The sequence below is a fragment of the Atractosteus spatula genome, chromosome 19, assembly GCF_055471065.1.
Source record: "Atractosteus spatula isolate fAtrSpa1 chromosome 19, fAtrSpa1.hap1, whole genome shotgun sequence".
Classification (NCBI taxonomy): Eukaryota; Metazoa; Chordata; class Actinopteri; order Semionotiformes; family Lepisosteidae; genus Atractosteus; species Atractosteus spatula.
Window position 1 is genome coordinate 435,989 of NC_142724.1, and position 16,726 is coordinate 452,714.

The following is a 16,726-nucleotide window of genomic DNA, read 5'->3' on the forward strand; positions in this document are numbered from 1 at the left end:
ACGCACAGACCTCTTTTTTTAAACGAATTTTAAAGCCCCGACTCGCCGTGGCTCGGCCAGGAATCGGCGAGCCGGAAGGTCAGGTGTTTTTAAAGGCTGTGCTCAGGCCGCACCCCCGGGCGGGCTATCGGACAGGGAACGAGTTAAAAATACCCGCACAGATAAATCAACACGGGTAACTATGTAGTGAGTTTAAGCGAGTTATTTGCATATATATGGGCCACCACTTTGCTGTGAGATGGTACCTTTGGGCAAGTCATGAAGTTTAAATACATTCTGGCCTTTAAATACCGAAATTAAATAAAGATGTATCTGTAAGAGTATGATCTTTATTTTTGTTACCAAGTTTTAATTCATACATCCTCCAAGCGTGTCATTGATCTCGACTGATAAAGCTGTACATTTTAGGCCGAACCAACAGAAGCATATTATATAGAATAGGACGAGATGCTCATTAATTATTGTTATAATGTTGCTGTATCGTGCCCTTTGTGAGGTGTGTACTGAGGAGATACAAAGGGTGTTAAGTATGTTCGAACCTACAATATTGAATATTCCTTAGTCTTGTTTGTCAAAAAAAGTTAAAATAAATCCCATAACGAAAAAAAAAACATTAAGTATCATATCTTCTTGATAAAGGATATGTAAAAAGAAATGGTTTGCACTTCTAATATGCCCAAAGAAGAATCCTTAAAGGCTAGAAAAGCACTTAAATTTCCTTTGTGAATTGGATGGAGAAATTAACTTCTGCATTGTAGTGTGATCTTTGTTTATCTGAACAGTGTTGGCTCTCAGCTCTTAACAAGAGCCTTGTTCTGCTTTGGTTGTTCTGTCAACAAGAGTAGAATTAAGCACTCTAGAAAGGACCCTGAACTTGGCACGATATTGGTGCAAAATGAAATTGTTAAATGTGGTTCAGTGACAGCCAGCTTACACTAACAGTACCAGTTTCTGTCAAAAGCTCAGCCATTTAATGCAGGGAATGTTTCATTAGTCTAGAGCGCGCGCAGATCGAACTCTTCAGTGAACAGAGACGTGAGGTATTGAGAGGGTCAGGCAGTGTGAGCGACTATATTCTGACACCGGCACGGACATGTTCCCCATCAGTACATTGTCTTTTACAATCGTATGAAGCAAATAAAACTTGTCCATCTAGGTCAAAAGCTAGGCAAGGCTAAGCCTGATTATTACCGGAACGCAAGGGGAAAAAAAGATTTGCTACTCTAGGTGGGCCAGAAAGCAGTGTTGCTGAAGTGCCTGCACAGTTCTCCAATGTGACCTGGGACTCACTTGGTCATCGAAGATCCTTTGAAATTGCTCATAAAAGGCAGGGGTGTTACCCTTAGCGTCCTGACTGAATTCCACTTTGGGTTTGCGCAATCGGACCTACTTAAAAAGTAAAGTCTCACTCCTCCCGTAAGTCCACTGTGCAGTGGGGCTGCTGGTGCAGAATGGTCTCCGTGTCTCACTCAGGTGGGGTTGTAAATATAATAATGGGATAATGCAGGTCCCCTCGTCTATTTGAAGTAACGAGTAATAGGTTTATTCCATGTTGTTGTTTTCTCTTCTCTTCTCAGCATGGAATAAACCTATTGTTCCATTGCAGCCTAAGCATGCCGACGCAGCTCCCCACCTGATCTATTTGAAGTATGCAAGTATCCTTTACGCTTTCACTCCTTTTAGGGTGAAAAGCATTATATGAATACAATGAATTATTAAAAACAAAAATCCCAAAAATGAGTTTATCACTTATTTCTACTGAAAATAACTCATTTACTACCTTGTCAGCTGAAGTCACAGTATAATTGTTCTTTTTAAAGGTCACTTCAAATGGCAAGTGATGCTTTGAACTTTTAAGTTTGTTACAAACAATACCTTCCTAACGTAGAACAAAAACCATTTCACCACACGTATGAATTACAATAGCCACCCCTGACATCCTGCTTACATCATTGAGTTCTACCTACATGTACCAACCAGGCTGCTTGACAGGTTCACAGCTTGCAAATGTTGATGAACAAATCTGGCCAATACTCACATTCTCACGGCCTAGACAGATTTCTGTTCTGCATTACCCGCTTCCAGGCTGCTCACGGTTAATACTGTTGCCTTCCAATCCCAGTGGTGTGCAAGATTTAAAATGTTTGGAAACCATTGACCTAGATTGCCAAGCAGCTACTGGTTCTTGTGTGGATATTAATTTTATAACCCAGTTTCCTCTGAGCTGCCTGAAGCTTGGTTGTGCTCACATTAAGTCAGTGACTTTGACATACTGTAGTCCTTTTCTCTCATTATGCTTACCAAGAAAGTACCACTACCATTTAAGTAGACAGTCAGGGTTGGGATAGTTGTAGATTCCATCCATGGCCTGTTTTTTCTTGTAGTCTCAACGACTGAAGGATACCACACCAGAGAATTTTTCATCTATTTAGCAAATGATGTTCTTATTGATTCTTAATTTGACAACTGTTTATTTTACACCCCAAAAAACAGTATTAGTCTTATCTGACATTCTACAGTAAACACTCAGTGCCAGTACTGTTATTGTGCAATTTCTCTTCATTACACAAATGAAATGGATTTTATTACCCTTCACATATTAGGTACAAACCTAAACAGGAAACAGGATATAGACATCTAAAGCCCTAGGCCAAAGTTTTTAAAACACCTAACCGGAGAAAGATATGGTTTTTATTTAAGTGTGGCAGTTTTTTTAAACAGAAAAGCAGGAAAATTCTGAACTGATAAAACTTTTATTTCACTTTAAATTGTCTTTTACACTTTTCCTGATTATTACATGTAAGGTGAAACTAGAACTGTTTTAAAAGACATACACAAATCTAGTATTACGTCAATAACCAGGTATAATTTTTTTTAGTTTTTCTTTTTTTAAGCTATACTAAATTTTCACAACCACGTGCGCGCTAGGCGATAAAACCGTCACAGAAGCAAACTTTAGGCAGAATACTGGTCAGTAAAAACAAAGCAAGTAGAGATACCAGATATACAGACAGGCTCGGTTCCACATTCACTACTGCATTTATCAAGCGTAGAATATTAACTGCCATTTGTTCAGCTAGAAGGGAGATTTTATTCAGTGCATGAAACATTGTCTTCAGCAAGACAGACTGACAGACAGATGAATTCTACACCTATATGGAATGTTATGGTAGTGGCTTTGTATTGTGACACTGAATTAATTCAGCTTAATCTTTCACTTCAATCACAGATCTTAAATCTACTTCAACCCCACAGTTCAGAGCTACCAGGTGCCTGTTGGGCAACACCTGTCCTCTGTCCCAGTGCTAACAGGTCAGCCCTCTCGGTACCAGACAGATATCAGCAGTGGTCAAACAATGGGTACCATTCCCAAGCCTCCAACAAAAACCTCCAAGCCACCAGGTTTCCGGAAACTTCAGGTCTACGGATTAGTTAGCACAGGTTATCATAACAGGCTTTTCTAGCATTTTTACGTACTACTGTTCAGAGCACAGAAAGTCATTTTAGTCAGTTTGAACTGTCAGCTTAAGGGCAGGCTTCAGAAACACCAACTGGAACAAATTAAAAGCAATGGCTTTAAGGTGGTTCAATGCAAGCACGTTCACAACATTATGATGTAACATCTTCTTTAAAATAAAATTAAATTTACATTTTAGGTTCCACTGAAAAATGCTATTGTTATGCAAAGAAAAAACGGAAAAGTCACAACATGAGGTTTGCTGTACTGATACCAAACAGCACCTTTATGTTCATTTTACCTGGACAGTGCATTAAGAGAATACTTTTGTTCAAATGCAGCCAATTTTCTTTAAACGACAAATGTTATGAAGGAATGTTTTTAAAAAACCCGAACATATCTGGAATGGAAACGTTGGATCCCTTTATGTTTTTATGCAAAATAAAATTGTGAACATGATTACATACCAATATGCACATTAGTCAGTGTCACAATACAGCCTATCAATCCATTCTGTATGAGCCGACAGCAGAATTGTACTGTTTCCCAAACACAGCACCACACGGCCTTCTGCATTTTACAGACCAGAATTACTAATTTACATATATATACAAACATATATATATGTGATGGGAAAAAACAAAACTAAGCGTCACAGTGTTTGGTGAAAATAAACTGCCAGTTTAATAACCTTAGAATAAAACCTGCAAATGCCATGACAGATTACACTATAAAAGTTAACAATAACAAAAAAATGATGTATACTATAATGCACAATTTGCTGGGTGAAAGAACATAAGATTAAAAATAAAAAATGGAACTGACGAAACTGGAGAGGGTGGGGAAGTGGGGTGGGCAAACAGAAAAAAACAGGAAAATATCCTCACTGCTAGACCTGGTGCTAATTCACAAAAACAAGAGACTGTGAGCCTGCTATTAACTGAATGTTACCCTGTCACCTCTGAGCTATTTGAGAAGGGCACAAATGCTAGGTCAGGTACAATTCTTGCTGCTTGTCATACAGAAGGGGGATCCTGATGGAGCAGGGTACGTATGGGCTGAATGTGTGTAAGATAGAGTGTGGGTGGATTAACAGTGAAGTGCAATGCCATTAGTTTTCCCCGTCTCCAGCATCTGCTTCGTCGCCCTGGTTTTCTGATGTCCACAGCTATAAAGAGAGAGGACAGGAATTTAAATATCCCAGATCAGTACAGAACTAAGCAAAATCACAGAGCCCCTTTGACTAAAATCCCGCAATTCACTCCAGTCTTGTGCATGATGTTTGAAACTTATAAAGACCAATATGAACGTCAGCAATGTATGTGCTATCATACACAGAAGACCAGCATTCATAATTCAATGCTCATTTCTCTGAGGTATAACCCAGACTTGCTAAACCCAGGATCAATTTGATCCATTTCAAAGTCAAAAGGGGCATCAATTCAGATCAGCAACCAACCCAAGTACATTCACAAAACCAAAAGAACCATTAGTGTAACAGTACATTCAGAAAACTATCCCCAAAACCGAACCCCAAATCACAATTGTGAAGCCAGTGATGGGAAATTTGTTTTGATTCAGAAAAGGGGAGGATCAGAACATTCGCAATCTGTGCTTAAAAAAAGAGAGCCCCACAATCACATTAGGCTGGGGATTCAGATTGCAGATATTATGGGTGAGCAATTTTAAAATGAAGAAACTAAGATCAATATCAGTGCAGAAAAGGTCTCACAGGAATCTGATAACAGGACGTCTGTATGAAGAACAAAGAGAATGAGAAGGCCTGCTGTCCGAGCTGTGAATGTCATTCAGGCAAAAATGGAAAGTTTCTCAGGAAACTTTCCCTCGGGTTTTTTTTTATAAAAGACTTACGTTCCTTATAAGCATGCAACCTTCAAAATATTAATTTCAAGGTTTAAGGACGAAGCACATCACAAGGAAGGCAGCTTGTGTGCTGCATGCCTTTAACCCTCTGCATCTTCTTTACATTCACAGCACTTGCACATCTTGTGCCCGTTTTTTTCCTGCAGACCTCATTGACAACTTACAGTGAGGTTGTCCCTTAGTAGCTGCATGATCAGCGTGCTGTCTTTGTAGGAGTCCTCGTTCAAGGTGTCGAGCTCAGCGATTGCTTCATCAAAAGCCTGGGATGAGAAAGGGATTAAAGAAAAGGACTGTTATACACCTGGAAACACTCACGAATGATCAGCACTTCTGCGACATCAAACACTGATCCACATTGTTGGTAAATCGATTTGGTGAGACCGGAGAACTAAAACTCAGCAAAATGGGAAAAAGGGCCTGGCGGCTGATAACCATTTGTCAATTCTCTCTGACCATGCCACACCATCACTGTCAGCTGAAATCCAAGCTTCATCACTGAGCTATTCTGCAACAAGGTTTTAATGGTTTTCAAATTAAACCATTTGTAGTCCTGCTACAATATTCACACTGATAAAACATGTTTTTCAAAGATGCACCTGCTGATTTTGAAACCACCAACAGGAATGTTTTAAAAGCTGTGAAATAAAAGGAGAGGAGAGCTGCAAACACAGAAACCAGACCCTTCTGGGATCCACGAGGCACCTATGTAGGTGAACTACCCTGTATGAAGCAATGGAAATCAGACCAATTTTTAACTGATAAGCACCAAGACCCATACCCTGCAAAAGGCATTTAAATTTTTCCACCATCTAAATGCAGAACAAGATCGCCCAAGTCTGTTCATACCAACGCATATTTAAAAAACAGATAGTTATTCAAATCAACACCCCACCCACACAAATGCTTTACGCATTCCTAGAAGCAGGACAAGTCAGATGCTAATATGTAGTTGAACCAAGACTAAAACAGTTAAAAAATGTGATCAAGCATACTAAAGGCACTCCAGCCTGTGCTGCAGGGGTGGAGAGTTACCAACAGCGACAATCCCAGCGTATTGATCGTCAGGAGCCTGCGCTGCAGCAGGGTGGCCTGGCCCCCTGTGTGAAAGCGCTGGCTAATGGAGCTCACCGTCTTTGCCAAGCTGCAGGCCTGCTCAGGGGAGTTGAGAATTTCGTAGTAGAAGACAGAGAAGTTGAGAGCCAGGCCCAGTCTGATGGGGTGCGTCGGCTGCATCTCCTTCTTGCTGATTTCAAAAGCCTCCTGGTAGGCCTGCTGGGAATGCTCAACTGTGGCTTCAGTGAAAGAGAGGGAGAATTTATACCACAACTTTTAACCTAACGCCACAGAAATCTTACACCCTAGATAACTTAATGCTTTCTTAAAAATCAGAATTTCTACCATTAAATCAAATATAAAAACTTAATTATTTTCAATTATTAAAAAAATACTGATAATGCTAAATTAATGTTAAAGAAAGAAAAGAACGATCTACGCACAACCAATTATTAAAATCAAAATAAACTTCAAAATAAAATACTGCAAACTAGAATATTTATTGTTAATTTAATCCAAAATATTATCAAGATTACCATTACAGCAAACTGCATAACAAAGAAATTAATTTTTTTACTATTACGTTATTCAACTCTAATGCCTGTTTGAGCCGCTCTCCTATGAAATAAGCATTTACACTCTTCTGCCTCTGAGGATACTTTAATATTACTAACTCTTCTTAGAGTCACCGGACGCCACTTCAGACAGGTATCTGTAATAGTCTCCTTTCATTTTCAGGTAGAAGACCTTGCTTTCTGCCTGAGTCGCATTGGCAATGAGGTACTTATCAAGAAGTCCCTGGAAAAAGAGAAAACCGAGTATTAAAAAAATGAATTACTTATAAAAATGAGCAATGAAGTATAAAAGTTAACGCTTTCATAACCTGATTAAGAGGAAAAAATAAAACCAAACAGCAATCCAGGGTATATGTAAGACAATAGGTTAGCTTGCTCAGACCGAGCCTCTCCCACGTGTTTTTTAAAACTTAGGCAGTGGGGGAGGCAGTCTAAAACACTTTCATACCCAGGAGATCTTTAACATTTATTCACTGCTTTAGGCGTGCACTTACTCAAACACATGGCAGAACTAAGGAGACCCATACCTCCTTCCATTTAAACACCCCATCTCTGCACAGCCTTTTCTGCACACCCCTGTCCGAGACAGGGCGAGACAGTGTGAGGGGAAGGAGGGATTTGAAACAGAGGTGGGACGCTGAGACCGAGACACTGCAAGCCCTTTGAAAGCGAGCTACCCCGTCCTCAAGGCAGCAGAACGGAGCCCGAAGTGCGGAAACTCACCAGCACGTCATTGCAAATGTCCTGCAGCTCAGCCTCGATCTTCTCGCGGTACTCGCGCGCCATCTGCTGCTTCTTCTCGTTGCCCTCAGTCTTCTGCTCGATACTGGAGATGACGCGCCAGGAGGAGCGGCGGGCGCCCACCACGTTCTTGTAGGCCACGGACAGCAGGTTGCGCTCTTCGTTGGAGAGCTCGTGGCCCTGCTCCGTCACCGCCTTCATCGCTGCCGCCATGTCGTCATAGCGCTCGGCCTGCTCGGCCAGCTTAGCCTTCTGTACCAGGTCGCTCTTATCCATTTTCAAGAGGCTGCAGAGAGACGGGGGACAGCTGAGGACCGGCTGCACGGCCCCGCCCGCCAGGCCCTGAACCCCCCCGCGAGCTGGCGCTGCTGCAGAGGCACCCAGCACTTCCCCACCCCTGGAACTCCGAGAGCGAACGAAAAACCCCTCATTTCTAAAGATGGCTTTAAGCAAAAATAAAAATAAAGGCAGAAGTACAGGCAACACAGAAGGGAGGGGGAAGGTGATGATAATGGTAAATACTTGGTATTAGAGATCCAAGGAAACACTTAGAAAAGGAATACAAGACCCGAATTTCAAAATTAACAAAAATTATATTACTAAAGAGATCTATACGAATAAGCTTGAATAAAAACCTATTTTCACTGTCCAGAGCTACCCGCTTTCACCCCCCAAAACCTACTGAGGAGGTCCTATCAGACTGCAATCCCCGAGGAAGGAACTGAACACAGGCAGCCTCTGCCCAGCCTTGAGTGGTGCCAACAATACTGCAATCACTACCCTAAAGCGACACCATCAGTGACGCTTTAGCCATTGGGTTCTATACAACAGCACACATTATAAAAAGCACTCAAGGATTTCTCTACTTTGCCAGTTCAGTGAGGACTACACCGTTCAAATACCGGTAGGATAAACATTCCCATTTGGGCCTCCTTTGATAAAGATCTATGAGGGCCTCATGAGATAACTGACCCACAATGTAATTTGCCCTGCCCATCCACTTTCAGCCCACTTGTCCTTGCAAGGCTTGTGGTACAACTCATTAACCTAAGGTCTCATGTTCTATAAAATCATATTCCTCCTGAACCCTGATTTGATCTATTAAATTTTTTACCACATCTGACATAAACCTTAAGAGGGAAAAACCTGCAATAGTCTCTTCTTTTGAACACCAATCACCAGACCCCGTGCAGTAAGATGAACACAAAGGCCAGGTCTGAAGGGCCAATTTCAGCCAGGTTCTGGCCAGGACAGCCCAGCCCTCCGGGCACCTGCTCCAGTGAGCTCGGCTCAGGCCCATACCGCCTGGAGCGCAGTCACTCCCTGCAGCGCCACCTCTCCAAGCTCTGGCCGTTCAAATGACAGACAGGGGCGTCTCTTGGACGGTTTCCGATACTCACCCCCCAGCTGGCAGTGAGATTTCCATACTGCCCTTTTCCATACCTACCTTATCCCATTCCACAGCAGAGAACAACTTCTCTATGACCTGAGCGAGTTTAGCCCTCACCTAAACACAGAGCCTTCTGGTCTGTGCTCCTACTTATTCGATCTTTTAAAGACATCAAGGTACATCAGGGGCATAATGTGGTCATTTAAAAAGCATAAGCATGTACTGATATCTCCATGCTGGTAGCTCACAGCTGGGGGATTTGCATTAGGCCTTAAAGTCATAGGCTTTCATAGCCAAAAGTTAGAAAAGGATATGCATTCCAGCACTGTGTGAAACTTGAGAACTTCACCTCCCCAGGTATCATCACCTATTTTGTGTTGGTTACTTGCTGAATTTTGAAATCAGTCTATCAGTTGAAACTGTTTTTTCCTCCGACTAAACAAACAGAGGCAACATATTTCTGACTCCCCAAACCCAACAGAGGTTTGTGTGTCCCTACGTGAAAACGGCATGTTTTGAGATATGTTGGCAATCTTGAGGACAATCCTATCAGGGCGATTCCGTGCTCATAACCAGCACGAAATCAGATACGCGTTACGATATTTATGCGATGACAGGCTATTGTCAAGGAACCGCACTGCCGGGCACCAGGAAGCACTCGGCGGCTCTCGTCACGCTGTCTCTGTCGTGAGCAGCCCGGCTACGGCAGCGACCCACCACTCCCTGCCCGACTCCACCCGGTCCACTAGGTGTGACGACTGCTGCTCACAGCCCGGGCCGATCCACCGCAGGTCTCACTCAAGAATAATGACTAGAACACAAAAACACGCGAACCGAAATCGGCGAGAAGCTCCGAGTCTGAAATGAAAAGCCCGCATCGCGCTACAGATGTACAACGAAACCTGACGTAAAGACACCATCATACGTTTAGGAATAAACGGCACACTAGGCGCAGAAAAAACCTGCCTTGTATTATTTAAATTTGTCAATATCGCTGCTGCAGCAACTTAACAACTCCTCCATTTTATATACCTGCAAAATCAACAGCTCGTATTTCATTTGCCTACAAAATCATTCAGAATCGGGGTGCTTACACCATACTTACAAATTCAGGTCAAATAAAAGAACGGCTAGCTATCGTGCTACCAGGAAACAGCCGTCCAAAAAGCCCGTTGTTCAATACCGACTCGATTTCCCCAGCCCCGTCGTGTCATCCTAATCCGTACCGGCGCTCAAAAACACACCTACACCATCTCTACACCGTCGCTCTGCGGTATCGCGCCGCAATCGAGAGATATTGAGGCTGGGAAGCAGCCCCTGGGCGGCGTGGAGGCCAGGCGGTGCGGGACGGTGGCCGGTTTATAGATATCAATGGCATTTTTATTGTTGTTCATCAGCCGCACAGGCCTGGCCTTTCCTGTACTGCTCCGATAAATACCCCAGGCGGCGAGAAAGACCCAAGCCAGGACACTCGTCTGCTAGGGGAAAGCGCATGATAAGACGATTCCCGGCCTGACCTGGTTATCTATGCGATAACACCCGTCTCTTCCATTTAAAAAATCATTTTTTCTCAACCCTTGAATCTGGGCGCTATTCATCACACGGCCTAGGTCCTTGCTCAGAGCCCAAACCACAATAGGCACCTTCCGCTAGAGACCGTCATTCCACCCATCATTTATGGTTTGTGAATCCCAATACCTCGCCCTCGACACATAAAAGCGTCCTAAATTCGCTCCTGAGCTGATAAACTCACATTATTAATGTAATTTTAGTCCTGCTTTTATCTCTAGGCGACGAGAGTCTCTCTCTCCGTCCTCCGTCTCGCTGTTCGGGATCTTCAGGGCAGTACCACTTCCGCTTGCACCGGCACTTCCGCTTCCTCTAAACCCCGCCCCTCCCCCCACCAGTAACCTTGGTTACCGCAGTACGGGGTCTCTCTGGCACTTTTTCAGGGTCATTTCGTCACAAGAACCATGGCAACCTCAGGAGTGACGTAAGTTATCACCATGGCTACCGTTACTAGGAGGAGCATCGGCCCAGTGCGAGTGGCGGTCATTGAAACATCGCCGCTCTCTTAACTGTATATAGACAATGTTTGATGTTTTCTGCTGTTGCTACAGTATTGGCCTCAATACTATGGAAGTCGTAACTGATCTCCGTATTCTTTTCCAGTATGGAAAAGCAGCTTTGTGTGGGTGTCCAAAATTGTTCCAAAATCAATGAAAAAGCTGCAAGACAGAAGTGTGAACTATTGACTTGCATGCACCAGCCTGATTCTGATATAGTTCCATCCACTGTTTGGTGTTTTCAATTAGGAGGCAATTAGAATTTACTATAGCTACTGCGTGCTAGCGCAGAACTAGCGTCGCGATCAGATGAAATGGCGGCACCCGAGGTGGAAAAACTCTGCCGCAGGAGCAGCGCAGCCTGTGAGGAGCCGAGTGAGCCCACAGCCGCGGCCCTGCAGAGCCCAGAGCTCCGTGCTAGCAGCAGGACTGCGCCCCCCGCAGGCGGCCGAGAGGCTGCTGTTGCGGAGAGAGCCGTGAGCCGGGCTCGGTGAGAGTGTCGGAGCCCGACGAGCCCTTCAGCAGCACTGAAGAATAACACACAAAGGACCGATGAGTGTGCGAGCAACACGGATACAGAAACATTTCATTAGTGGTGCCAGCTGTTTATCAAAGCAAAATAGAAACAGTAAATAGAATTGTATTGTATGATACACGCATGAACATGTTTGATCAATTTAGGAGAAAATAAACTTTAAAACAAATGCCAGGCATTGTTATATTCCCTTAGTTGTAACAGTTGAACAAGCAAAGTTCAGCACAGCTGAACAGCGACCAGAGAAGATCACAGCACTAACTAGTGAAGAGCGAAGAAGGGTTTTCCTGCCCTGGCAGGGAGATGCGACACGGGCTCAGAGGTGCCGGAGTCCTGAAACAATGACGTCACAGCGAAGGCAGGAGCAGCTCTGCACCAGGGAGAGAGCGCTCATCCCTGCACAGCATACTGCCGTAAAACAGTTCTGTAACATATTGCAACACGAATCACACCGTATACAGTGAGAGCAAAGACCAGCGACTCTGCCCTCTCTGATTTCAAACAGGACTGATTTTCGTTCCTCCTTTCGCAACACTAATTATCACAATATATCACCTCGGGCCCGAGAGTGAAGCAGCGAAATCCAACCGGCTTGCAGTTCTCCCTAGTGACCACCAGGTGGGGTACAGAAACAGTACACATGCTCTCGCAAGATGTTTGGTGGATATATGCATTTCCTTTGAATTGTCGCTTAATTCTGCAAATTCCAAAATAAAACTCTAATTTGATTTTGCTTTGAAACTGGATTACAGGGATGGGGTGACTTTCTTGTGGCCGGTAGCCTATACTGCGCCTGGCTGTTGTGGAGGGCTTTGCTCTGCAGTTTCAGGTTGGGGGCACAGAGGTTGCTGAGGTAGGCCCTGCTCGGTATCCTGGTCTCCTGGTCTCCTGGCCAGCTGTCAACACACAGTCTGTGTTCTCGAACTGTGAGCAATCTAAGCCCAGTGCATCTCCTGCATGGAAGATGTGACAGGAGAGAGTGTATGGCCACAGAAGATCTCTCAAATACAGTAAAAGCAATGTTTTTTCAGCCTTCATAAGATAACAGTTTAGTCTATAGCAATATTATGCAAATGAGAACAGGATTTTGATGGTACTCATAATATGTGGTTCAAAGTTTCAAGTATAATTTAAAGTCTCACCAAATGATAAAACTAGATTATTTGGAGTAAAGTCAAGATTATGAAGTGATGATCTTAAAAATTTTAAAATTAGCACCCTGATGCAAACTAATGAAACGTCTGATACACCTATATTTTATTATCCTCATAGCATTTATATAAGCCAAAGCACTATTGTTTGAGTATCTGAGTTACATGTAAGGTAAGATTGATTGTCATCAGCATAGAAATGTTATCCATTGCCGTAATTTATAGATTTTTTTCCCTAAAGTACATATTGTAACGCTTACGGCCGACAGGTACTGTGTAAGAGCCGGCGTACCAGAGCAGGTGACGTCACCGCCCTTCCCTGTGATAGCAGGACCACAGCTACTGGGCTGTGGGGAGATCTCTCTTTAGCTCACGGGGCTGGGTCGCTGCAGAGAGACGCGGAAGTCCCGGGTTCGAGCCCCGGACGGTGTGGGGCCAACCTGATGCGGCAAGGGCGCCCGCCTGAGCCCCCGTTGCGTTACAATATAAATGACAAACAAGACAGGCCCCAGTATAGACCCATGTGGTACACCAGGACCAACAACTGTTTTGCCAGACATACAATGACCAAGTGATGAAAAGGAATTCTACTGCAGAGACCAGACTCAAAGCACCATTGCGCAACTTTGGCAACAGAAGGCAAATCCTTGAGGCATTTAGGAAGGATGTTGTGTTTAACAGCATCAAAGGCATGGATCTGATGAAGGAGCACAAGAGTGGCCAAGCTACATCAACAAGTCATTCACAAACCTAACTAAAGACGTTCTTGTAGCGTGCTGAGGAGGAAAGGTTTGGAATGACTGATATAGGCCAGTTCTTGCTAGATGTCTTTGTAACCAAGTAACTACAACAGGTTGTTCTTCTAATAAAGATAAGAAATAGAAAAGCAGATACTGTGCATAAAGGTACGGTTCTATGTTAATGTCCTTCATCACTCAGTCTCTGAGGCCCAGAGGCTGTGAGGCTGGGACATGGCCAGTAGGTGGCACGCGAGAGTTAGAGAGGAGCAGGGTTGTGCTCACTACTCTCCCAGAGGCCTGGGTGTCCAGCCCTCCTCCTTAATTCGATCTTTAAAACAGCCTCCAGCCTGGGATACAGTGAGCCTCCACAAACCCACTGCATCTACTGCTCTGAAAATCAGTGCTGCTCTGACAGCACACAGGCATGTACTGGATGTTATTTAAGTCAAGAAAAAGCACTAGGAAATAGAGCAACACAATGCCTGTACGCAGTGTACGCAGAACCAGGTTCTTTTTAAGCCTTGCTTTTACAGCAAGGTACTGCGTGAACACATCTAAGAAATTAGTCTGGCATCAGAGATACAGTCACTTTCCGTTTGTCTCAGCCTGTGTCCTGTGGTACTTCTGTCTCGAAACACTTAAGCTCTTGATGAGACACGGCGTCCCTTTGTCAAGCACTGTCAGGAGATGCCATTCTCACTGTTCCCGCCTCATTAAGACCACAGGATAGGAAAACTGGGACGGGATAACACTGTCAGTGGAAGATAAATTAGTGCCGTGATTCTGTCAGCTCCTTCCTTATTAACAAGTGACCTTGTGAGTTTGGCAATGTAGGTCAGGGTTCCTGAAGTGCGCATATAGCCCAGCTCACTCCTGGAGCTTCCCGCAGTTCTGGCCTCTGGGCTGACTGGCATCTGGAGGGAGAATCAGGTAGGATTCAGCCTTGGCAGCACACAGCATCCTGCCTGCAGGGGGCAGCAGAGAGAAGAGGGCAGCGGAGTGGGAAAGGCTGCTATGCTTCACCTGCTGTTTGTTTGTGTGCTCTCCTGAGCTGTGTAGTATAGTATAGTGCAGTCCTGTGATGTACAGTGTAGTGTAGTCCTGTGTTGTAGAGTGTAGTGTAGTCCTGTGTTGTACTGTGAAGTGTAGAAAAAGTGTTTATCATAAAAAGGTTTTGTTTTTGTCATAGTCTATGACATTTTCATGCCATGAAAATACAGTGACAGAATGGAAATCGTTGTTACCTGTTAGCACAGAACCTCATGGATGTCCCACAGCTCTTCCAGTTCCTTAGGGATTGAGCATGTCTTGAAATCCCTCCCTGAGTTTGTAGGAATCTCTTCCCCAGATGGGCACCTGCCTGCTTTTGTAAAAAATGCCCCCATCTGCTGAAGCCATGAGGCGCCAGATATTTGTTCATATTCGGGAGAGAACATGACAGCACATACTGTAGGAAGCCAGTCCAGACGCCGGTGACTGGTCCAGGAAAAGGAGCCTCGTCTGAGACCAGCAGAGAGCAGGCCCCAATATCCAAGGGAAGCCCAATGGGGGTCTAGAGAGTTTCTAGGGAACCCCTTGAGCTTCTGCCTGAGGACTGTGGCTGGGGCCACCTCTTCAGGGGCCCTTACACAGTTTGATTTGGCGTGACGTGGGAAGAGCAGAGCCAAGCAGGAAGAGCTGTGTGATAAAGCATTAGGCAAATCACAGTGAACTATGGTGAAGCCCTGGGAAAACTGCACACAATACCACAGCTAACATTTACACAGCTGATCAATGTTCCTTTCTAATTCTGAAGGTGGTCTCTCCCTCCTCTGTCAGGGGGTTTCTTGCTCGGACAGATCCCTCGTTCTCCCTGTCACATGCTGGCTATGTGCAGATGTGAGACAGCTGCTGTGAGAGTGTCTCTCAGCTTCTGATCTTCGCCAGGGGTCACTGCTGCCCTGCTTGTGACTGACCGACTTCACACCTATTCTGTCAGCCTCAGTGGCGACTCCCTCAGTCAGACCTGTTTGCAGCATTTAATGCAACCAGGTGTTTAGGCCTTAGCTTCACAGCTGCCCATCTCTGCCACCTTTCAGAGCACCAGCTACCAGTTACTGGGGCAGTGAGAGTGTCTTGCTGGGAAACCGCAGGCACCCAGCCTCAGTGCCACTCTTCCGCTGGTCTCAGCTAATCACATGGCCTAGGCTCGAACCCACAACAGCAGGACAACAGCACTCAATATGAATGGATCTGAGCTCCTCAGGAGCCCATAATGAACCTTTAACTGCATGACTAACTCTGAAGATCAGTAAATAATTAAGAGACCTTTGAAAGAAAGATTTGCAGTGGAAAACAATGGGGTGACAAAGCAGCGAATGGATCAGTTGTGCACTATAAAAGAGACCTGGAGTCCTGATTTCATTCTTCTGTCTGCTTCTGTGTACATTTTCTGTCTTCTATATGGGTCATTGCCTAAGACGTTGACACAAATTAGGCTGACCCACATTATGTAAGTTAAGGAAATCTGAGGCATGTTTAGAAGATAAGTGTTCAAAGGCTGTGAGTTCTGTGTCTGATCTGTTGTCCAAATACCATCGCTGGACCTCTGTGCTTAAATCAATCAACTCCTTCACAAAGAACCAGACATAGAAGGCAAAGGTCTTGTCAAGTGCTTAAAGAATTCTCCCTTCTGCCTGTGTGGGACTACCCACTGACACATGATCCACACTGATAGACTGAGAAGACTTTTTTTTAAAAAGAAGATGGGGTTAAAAGGTAGGAATGTCACTGATAAGACGAAGGGCTTTCTAAATAAATCCTCCACACAAGGAATCAATGAATGTCATGGCACTGCTCAATTAACCTCTATTGACTTTGAAAGAAGGAGATGAAAGCCAGTCTGCTCCTGGGCCTGTAGGTTTACACTGGGGCAGGGGGCTGGACTCCTTTAGCACAGTGCTGCTTTCTTATTCCACATCTTTCTGTTAAATCCAAAGACTGCACACCGAGCAGCAGTACAGCTCCTGTGAAAATCACTGAGCTGCACGGTTATGCACAACTGCATAAGTGCAAAAGTGCAAAACCCAGGTTACACAGCATGATAGGAGTCAAAGGTGTTTTAATGGGTAAAGCATCAATGTAGGCTATGAGTA

General features: G+C 44.4%; 1 protein-coding gene across 2 annotated transcripts; it reads right to left on the reverse strand.

The window, feature by feature from the left end:
• Window positions 1-2,740: 2,740 nt before the first annotated feature.
• Window positions 2,741-11,037, reverse strand: ywhaba (tyrosine 3-monooxygenase/tryptophan 5-monooxygenase activation protein, beta polypeptide a). 2 transcript variants are annotated; one of them, XM_088937778.1, is made up of 6 exons: window positions 10,854-11,037; window positions 7,693-7,996; window positions 7,069-7,192; window positions 6,470-6,633; window positions 5,506-5,601; window positions 2,741-4,625 (listed from the first exon to the last, which is right to left on the reverse strand). In XM_088937778.1, the coding sequence occupies exons 2-6, from the start codon at window positions 7,984-7,986 to the stop codon at window positions 4,569-4,571; spliced, it is 735 nt and encodes a 244-aa protein (XP_088793904.1). In that variant the 5' UTR covers window positions 7,987-7,996; window positions 10,854-11,037; the 3' UTR covers window positions 2,741-4,568. The 2 variants fall into 2 exon arrangements, with proteins under 2 accessions (XP_088793904.1, XP_088793902.1); XM_088937776.1 differs by having other exon boundaries at window positions 6,470-6,636; window positions 10,854-11,009.
• Between the last annotated feature and the right edge of the window lie 5,689 nt (window positions 11,038-16,726).

Coding starts and splice junctions, on each gene's coding strand:
- ywhaba (XM_088937776.1), bottom strand. CDS start 7,986: ATGGATAAGAGCGACCTGGTACAGAAGGCTAAGCTGGCCGAGCAGGCC. Junction 5,602..6,469: donor CCTGCAGCTTGGCAAAGACG/GTGAGCTCCATT, acceptor TTCTCATCCCAG/GCTTTTGATGAAGCAATCGC. Junction 4,626..5,505: donor TACTAAGGGACAACCTCACT/GTAAGTTGTCAA, acceptor CTCTCTTTATAG/CTGTGGACATCAGAAAACCA.